The sequence below is a fragment of the Octopus bimaculoides genome, chromosome 9 (assembly GCF_001194135.2).
Source record: "Octopus bimaculoides isolate UCB-OBI-ISO-001 chromosome 9, ASM119413v2, whole genome shotgun sequence".
Classification (NCBI taxonomy): domain Eukaryota; kingdom Metazoa; phylum Mollusca; class Cephalopoda; order Octopoda; family Octopodidae; genus Octopus; species Octopus bimaculoides.
Genome location: NC_068989.1, coordinates 32690836 through 32699955, shown reverse-complemented (window position 1 = coordinate 32699955; position 9120 = coordinate 32690836). Strand labels below are relative to the sequence as shown.

Genomic DNA, 9120 nt, shown 5'->3' with positions numbered 1-9120 from the left:
ACGATCTCGCTCGAAAATCCTACGGGAGCCAGTCAGGCGGTACTGGCAACGGCCACGCTCAAAATGGTGCATCTCATGTGCCACCCGCACAAGAACCAGTCCAGGGGTACTGGCAACGATCTTACTTGGCTTGCCGGGTCTTCTCACGCACAGCCCATTTCCAAAGGTCTCGGTCCGTAGTCATCGCCTCGGTGAGGCCCAATGTACGAAGGTCTTGCCTCACCACCTCAGCCCAGGTCTTCCTGGGCCTACCTCTTCCACGGGTTCCCTCAACTGTTAGGGTGTGGCACTTTTTCACGCAGCTATCCTCCTCCATTCTCACCACATGTCCATACCAGCGCAATCGTCTCTCTTGCACGCCACAACTGATGCTTCTAGTTGACACAAGAAATGGGTATTAAAAGAACCAACAGTAATGAGCAAAAGAGAAGAATATGAAGTGTTTGAAAGATGACTTTTTAAGTGAAGAAAAATTAAGTGATCCAAATAGAATGCACATGAAGAAAAAGAAGGCTAAAGAAGACATGGCTCTTCTATGCTGAATTTTATGAAGGAGATAAAAAGTGAGCACACGTGACAAGACACTGTGCTGGAACAGAGCTGATCAACAGATACCAGCATAGAAAAATGAATATAAAATGATGATAATGATAAATGGTATATTAGTCATGTATCATAAATAATATTAGAAATAAGGTCAGTAAACATTTCAAATGAATTAATATTTTTGACATAATGAAATATAACTTAAATAAAATTGGTGTTAAGAAACATAGGTACCATGAGAAAATCATAGTTATGGATTTCATACAGCAAGTTATGAGAAAGTACAGAAAATAATAACCCTCAAAACAAAACTATGAAAGTTGGTAGATCTACTAAAACTTTAGAATAATTTACCTCATCATCATCATCCAAACGAACTCTTTTCAAAGCTACTATTTCATGGGAGTCTCGATTTTTAGCCTTGTAAACTGTCCCGTATGTACCTAAAATGCAATGAGAAAATGATATCAGGTCATTAAGAATGAAATGTACAATTTTGAACTGAAAGTTAATTTTACTTTATCTCAACAAAATGCAATACAGTTAATCAAAGTATGCACCTAAATTATCAACACAATTTTGCCATTTTATCAGTAGTTTATTTATGCTGGCAGCGAAGAATTCTGGAGAGCAAGAGGTGATGAAATCGTGAAAGGCTGTTTTTGCATTTTCTTCAGATTTGAAGTTTTTTCCTTGCAAAAAGTTGTCTAATGCCTGGAAAATTTGATAGTCAGTCGGTGCTAGGTCTGGTGAATATGGTGGATGACAGAGTACTTCCAAGTTCAGTTCCTGTAACTTGAGTAACGTTCTCTGTGCAACATGTGGTCAAACATTGTCTTGCAAGAGAATTGGCCTGTCTCTGTTGATCAATCTCGGTTGTTTAATTGCAAGTTCACTCATCATTTCATTTAATTGGCTGATGTATATATCTGCTGTAATTGACTTACTAGGTCTCATGAAGCTGTAGTGGATGACACCAGCACTGGACCATCAAATAGACAGCATTAGCGTTTTTTGGTAAATATTCCTTTTTGGATTGTGTTTTGGCATTTCTTCTCTATCCAATCTCCGTGCAGAATGCTTGCTATTGTTGAAAAGAATCCATTTTTCATCACATGTAACAATACAATGCAAAAATGGTTCGCTTTTATGCTGTGACATCAAAGAACAGCAAGTTTTAAGACAATGTGTCATTTGATGATCGTTCAGTTTGTGTGGTACCCACTTGTCCAGCTTCTTTACCTTGCCAATTTGTTTCAGATGGTCCAATACAGTTGGAATCGAAATATCAAACCTTGCTGCTAACTCATGAGTAGTTTGAGATGTATCCACTCCCACTACAGTTTCCAGCTCATCATTATCCACCTTGGTCTCAGGTCTACCACGGGGCTGATTTTCAAGAGTAAAGTCACCAGACCAGAATTTCTCAAACCATTGACGTACAGTGTGCTCATTCACCACATCTTCACCAAACAGCTCATTGATGCTTCAAGCTGTCTGGGATGCATTGGTTCCACGAGGGAACTCATATTCATAAACAACACAAATTTTTTTATCTATCCATTGGTTCACAAAAATTGATTTACAAGAGAAAACACACAATATAATCAGACACCATGAATTGCATTCTGAAAAGTGATGATGTAACTCCTCAATGTTGTAAAACAAAGAATTGTCAAACTTGGTGCATAAGAAAATTGGACATTTCATTCTTAATGACCTGATAAATTAGATATTTGACATATAATATATTTTACAGCCATATGTTAGAAGAAAGAACATTACAAATACCATGTACTGATCCTTTTATATCAGAAAGATGTAAAGAATTGTATGTGGTGATGATGATGACATCATTATCATCACATTTTCTACACCTTTTCTATGAAGGCATTGGCTGGTTAGGAATTTTTGAGGCAGTATTCTACAGTCAGATGTACTTCTTGGTACCAATCCTTTTAGTTGCCTCTCAAGTCACACAGGGATACAGTGCACCTACAAACCAAAATATCCATAAAGTTTAGGAAATTTAATAACTAGAGATACACATACCACTGGTAAGTTTGAGTGGTGATAAGGTAAAGTGATGGGAAAGGAAACAAGAGAATACAATTTGACTCCTGGCAATATAAAGCAATAACCGAGACAACAAAAATTTCAATCAACAACTGTGACTCTCACTCATTAATGGACACTGCTGGAGAAGGAGATGACTTCATATAAGGGTGGGAGGGAGTAGTTGCAAAGGAGATGAAGATGGCAGTGTCTTAAGATATAAGAAGATGAGTATTAGAGAGAATAGGGACTAAAGATGGGAAAGAGTATGTAGGTTCATAAGAGCGTGAAGTGGAGAGTGGCAGATGGTTAGAGATAGAAGAGGAGGTGAGTGTAGTAACCGGTGAACAAATATGGAAGTGCGGTCAATGGTCAATATCATTTTGGAGTGAGGAAAGGGAAAGAAAAGGATCAAGAAATAGGGATAGGGGTGATAAGTAACACTACGGAGAGGATGGAGAGCAGCAAAGTAATAAAACTGTATACAGATGAAAAATAAAAAGATGATGTGCAGGATGGAAGAAAGGGAGGAAGATTCTGCTATGAGGGCAAGATCATCAGCATATAGTAGTTCCCATGAGCAGCTGGCCTTGAATTCCTGTTATGGCCTGAAGAACAAATACGAATAGGAGGAGACAGAGAACTCTTATCTTACTTTAAATTCATTACTTTAACTCACAGCTAACTTTCACCTTACTGACAACATCCCTGTACATAGCTTATATGGCTTTCACAAGCCATTCATCTGCCAGTAGCTTCCTCAGAGACCACCATATGATAGAGCAAGATACTATGTCAAAGGCTTTCTCCAGGTTAACAAATACCAAGTACAATGGTTTGTTCTTAGCTAAATACTTTTCAACTCTCTGTAAATTTGATGCCTCTATAGTAAGTTCTGTCTAAGGCATCTCCCTTACTCTTGTGGCAGCTGACTATAATGCTGCTACACCAGTTGTTAGGGATGGCACCTTCCTAAATAACATGATTAATTATATAGGTGATTAGACCATATCCTACTCTACTAGATATTTTAAGCATCTCAGCAGTAACTTCTGATGGACCAGTGGCCTTCATATTGTTAATTGCTCTGTCTATCATACTGCTTGTTCTCATAGCCGAATCACTACCTGAACTAGAGAGGAAATTTCAGGTGTGGAAGCAAAGTCTGGAATATAAGGGCCTTAGAGTTAATTTAGCTAAGACCAAAGTCCTAGTGAGTAGAAAGCAGACAAATCTCAAATCCCTTCAGGGAGACAGCCCTGTTTGATATGTAGGAAAAGTGTTGGTAGAAACTCCATATAGTGTACCCAGTGCAAGCAGTGGACATGTAAAAGGTGCAGCAGTATCACAAGCAGACTAACAGATAAAGTAGTCTTTGCATGTGGCAGATGTGCAGGCACAATAGATACTTAGAATGTACAGAGAATAGACTCCCACAAATATCTGGTGGGGGAGGGATCCTTAGAAGTAGCAAATAGCTTCAATAATCTACGTGACCAAGTTAGCAGTGGAGGAGGAAATTCTGAAAGTGTAGTTGCTAGAATATGAACAAGTGGGACAAAGTTCAAAGAGCTACTACCTTTATTGGTAACAAAGGGCCTCTCCTTAAGAGCGAAAGGCAGATTGTATGATGCCTGTGTACATACAGATATGCTACATGGCAGTGAGATATGGGCTATGACTACAGAGGGCATGCAAAGGCTTAAAAGAAATGAAACCAGCATCTCCACTGGATGGGTAATATCAGTGTGCATGTACGGTAGAATGTGAATGATTTAAGAGGAAAGCTAGGGATAAGAGGCATCAGTTGTAGTGTGCAAAAGAAAAGACTGCTGGTATGGCCATGTGATGTAAACAGATGAAGACAGCTGCATAAAGAAGTGCCAATCACTAATTGTAGAGGGTATCTGTGAAAGGGGTACACTCAGGAAAACATACGATGAAGTAGTGAGAAAGGACCTCAGATATTGGGCCTCACAGGCGAGAAGACATGGGACCAAGACTCTTGGCAGTTTACTGTGCTTGAGAAGACTCATCAAGCTAAGTAAAATTGTAGCCATTTATACACGCAGGTATGTCCTCTACATTCTGCTCTCAGCCAAGAGGTTCTTCAGGGCTCATGAGTGATGGTGTCACATAAAATTCACTTGTGCTGGTGCCACGTAAAGGCACTCATACTGGTGCTATGTAAAAGTGCCCATGCTAGTGCCACATAAAAGCACCTGTGCTGGTGCCATGTAAAAGTTCTCAGGCGGCTGGTGCTACATAAAAGTGCCTGTGCTGGTACACATAAAAGTGGCTATGCCAGTGCCACATAAAAAGCACCCCGTACAATCTGTGAAGTGGTTGGTGTTAGGAAGGGCATCCGACCATAGAAACCATGCCAAAATAGACAACTGGAACTTGAGCAACTCCCTAGCTGCCGAGTTCATATCAAACTATCCAACCCATGCCAACATGGAAAGCGAACATTAAATGATGATGATGATGATGATGATGATGATGATGATGATGATATGATACTTCAGTTTCGAATTTGTTACACAGTTGATCTGGCTAGTGTGTCTACCAGATTGACAGATAATCAGTTGACTGGCTAGTTTCTTTGAAGCTCATGTTGCAGATCATCAGGTCATTTGCATCATAGAACTCCAATAGCCTTCTTCCCTCCTTGTTTCTAGGACCAAAGCCATATTCTCCCTGTACACCATGGAATCCATTGGGTTGCTGCCCTGCCCAACATATCATAAGTCAACAGTCATAAAAACACTGTCAGTCATATATATCATCATCACAATGAATAGCATATCATCTCCATCATTGTTTAATGTCCATATTTCCATGCTTGCATGGTTGGACAGAATTTGACAGATGACATCCTGTCAGTGGCTTCACCTGTTTCTAAGTAAAGTAATATTTCCCCATGAGTAGACATGTTTTCCCAGAAGTCCAGAACTTCCTTATAAACAATGCAATGTGTTCTAAAGGGAGAGTAAACAAAAAAAAATGTGTGCACTTTCAACTCTTGTATATGCAACATAATATTTGTGTATGAGAGAAGCACTGTCCTTCCATGTGATTTATTTCCAGACATAAAACTGAGTTTTACTGGAAACTATAGCCTGTTAAATATAAAAGTTATTTCTGAGTCAGATAGTATCAAGAGTATGTATAAAAGCATCTTTTCCCATCTCAAAATAGAAGCCTAGATAATATGAAGCATTAATTTTTTCTAACCACCAATCAAGTGCCATTACACAATCAATCAAGCTTCCATACCAGCATGACAATGGTTCCTACTTTTAATAGATGTCAGTATGGAGGAAGCATCACTGGGTTCTGAAGAATTGATTTGTGCGTGTGTGTGATGTTTTGCTCATATCATAAACAGGTGTGTAGTGGTCTACGCAGCTAAATAGTTGAATGATCTCCCTTGCAAGAAAGATTATAGAGTAACCTCCCTTCTCTAAGTTTCTTGAAGCATCCGTGTCATGAGACGTGATTCTTAATTATTCAAGAAGCTTAGCGTTTCTCTTGGAAGTTTCTAGAATGTCTAGTGTTCCATTAATAAAAACAGCTTGCTAACCCTGCTCTTCGCTTAGACTTAGAGCCATTCACGACATTGCTATGTTTGTCTATTTCTCTACGCCACATGACCGAAAGCCACCAGTTAGCTGTTATTTCTACATTTTCTATCTCTGAACTTTCTTACATAGATTACTTCATTCAACTAGATTCTACATATTGATTCTATGTATCATCATCGACCAGTAAATAAAATATATTTTTATGTAGTAAATATATAGATCTTGAATTTATTCATCTCCTTATGAACTATTGTAATAACATACACGCAGCCACATCAACACCTTGTACTGACTATATATTCCTACTACAGGTGTAAGGTGGTGAGCTGGAAGAATTGTTAGCACACTGGGCAAAATGCTTAGCGGAATTTCGTCAGTCTTTACATTCTATGTTCAAATTCCACTGAGGTCAATTTTGCCTTTCATCCTTTCAGGATCGATGAAATAAATACCAGTTGAGCACTGACGTCCATGTAATCGAAATTGCTGGCCTTATGCTAAATTAAAAACCAATATTATAAACATGTGTACTATTCATTGTTTGCTAAATTCAAGGCCAATTTGAAAGTAAAGTGGGCTGTAACATCAGTAATGTAACAGAGAACTTGGAACATAGAACTTTGTTATCAATATTGCAACAATAATATTGTCCAGGTAAATGCACATTCACCACTGGGCTTTGTGTGCATGTGCAACAGCAAATTGCTTATATTAGTACTTTTAAATGATCAGTTTTGTAAAAGTGAAAATGTTATGTCACACTCCAAGCTCGCTGAAATAAATATGAAGAATTTACAATAAACATCTGAAGACATGAATAAGTATCACACAATGTTGGGCACAACTAACCAAAAGGTTAGCTTCGCTAACTGCTAATCCACTAATTAAAAATGTTAGCTTCGCAAACACTAAGCCCCTAAACAGGTAAAAGAGTTAGTGGATGCTAACACTAACTGATGACTTCTAACGTTTATCATATGAATTTAGTTTTGGTTTGGGTTTTTTTGGCTCTAAAACCCTTAAAACAAACCTAGAGAGCTGAAATTTTCATGTTGTAGCTTAGACATAGAGCTTTCCAAAAAGGTATAGCATGCCAATATCAGATGATGGTCAAGGTATATGCAAATAATTAAATGAACAAATGAAATTAAACGTTAGTTTTTCAGTCAACATACACTTTATTTACTGTACAAAAAGTATTAAATCAAAAAGGTATAGTATGGCATAGGTACCATGCCAATATCAGATGATGATTAAGGTGTACTACTCTGGCTGGGCCTTCTCCATCGCCTCGACGTGATGCTGGTTGCCTTTCATAAACATCAGCCTCTCAAAGTTACCATCTGACAGGGTGGCTCTCTTGGTCCTCAAAATATCTTTGCCTATAGTGAATAGGCGCTCAACTGCTGCACTAGTTGGGATGGTGGTGTTATACTTTGTGAACAAGTTAATCAAGATCTGCTCACCTAAAAAGGTGACTTCAGTCAGGACCTCCTTCGAGATGGCCTCCAGCCAAGTCTTCACCAAGTTCTGTGCCTTGGATTTCAGTGACCTTTGGCTCCTGCTCTCCTGGAACTGAGTGATGTTGCTGAAGAAATCCTCTTCCTCATCCTCATTGCCGGTGGTGTTGCTGCCCTCCTCACTGATCTCCATTAGGGATGTCTTTACAATGGTCTCCATGGCATTTGTTACTCTGCTAACCTGGCTGCTATTATACTGCTCAAGCCTAAACAGGCGAAACTTGGGGTAGAAGGCAGTGGTCAGCTGGTACTCCAGGTCTTCTAGGAAGAGCCCAAACCTTTTCATGATGCCTGCCAGTATTGTGTTTACCAGAAGACTGCAGTACAGGAGATGTTTGAACTTGGCCTCCTTCAGCTTCATGACGGTAGCTGCTACAGTTGGCAAAAGGCTCCAAGATAGCTCTGAGACAGGCCTGAGTCCTCCCCCTAGATTTTATCCAAGGCAACATTAGACATCACCCTGGCATACTCCATCAAGAAGTTGACATCAGAATCAGTGAAGGTCTGCAGCTTCAGCTGTGTCATCACCCTGTAAACAGCTCTCCTATTCTTCTCCAGCAGGATGTTGAGGGCAACAACAGAGTCATAGGTAGAGTTCCATCTGGTATTGTTGGGAACCACCAGCCTCCCCTTCAACGCGTTCAGAATGCTGTCTGCTGCCACTGTGCTGCAGCTCTGCAGATTCCACAGCTGCTGTGCCTTGGACACAGCCTTCCTGTGGGCTGACTTGAACAAAGTGATGTCAAGAGCTTTGTTGGCATCCATGCTGGCTACTAAGATGAAGGTACTGGCTGTGCACTTCATGTGCACTGGCAGGTTTAGGCCTAGGCTGTTGGACTCATCAAGGATGGCATCAACTGAGATGTACTCAACTTTGACCACAACCTCAGCCTCAAGATCCACGTCTAGGTCCACATCCTCGATGCCCTCCACATCTGGATTGGCAGCAGCTTCAGGAATGTCTGGCAAGAGTTCAACTTCTGTACCAAACTGCATAAATGCCTTAACAAAGTTTTTGGCATTGTCCATCGTGGTCTTGGTCACCTTGTCTTGCAAATGGAACTTGTATGGGCAAGAACATCAAAGGTGTGATGTCCTCTGAACTAAGAACAGGCCAGGACGGTGTGTTGTCATGTGCAGGTTTTGGGGTCCAGCCAGTGTGCTCTCATCCCCAGGTAGGACCTGTTGTGGGCCAACCAACAGTCCACAGTGGTTTTCGCCTCTCACCGTTACTACTACTATCTCTCTCTCTCTCTCTCTACCTCTCGTTGCTCACTTTTATTCTACTTCCTCCCCTCCTTTTCTCTCTGCTACTCTTTCTCTTCACATAGCCTTGGTCACGTGTGTCCGGCTGCTATTTCTTTTCATTCTTGGAATCACCAAGCTCGCACGTACTTCTTTGCCCCTCCTGT

General features: G+C 40.2%; 1 protein-coding gene across 2 annotated transcripts in view; it reads right to left on the bottom strand.

Annotated features, from left to right (window-relative positions):
* The window catches only part of LOC106880362 (cyclin-dependent kinase 5), an 81177-nt gene that overhangs the window by 66123 nt on the left and 5934 nt on the right, over positions 1-9120 (bottom strand). For both annotated transcript variants that reach the window (XM_014930247.2, XM_014930248.2), the window contains exon 2: positions 901-989. In XM_014930247.2, the coding sequence (XP_014785733.1) occupies positions 901-989 (89 nt within the window). The remainder of the gene's footprint in view (positions 1-900; positions 990-9120) is intronic.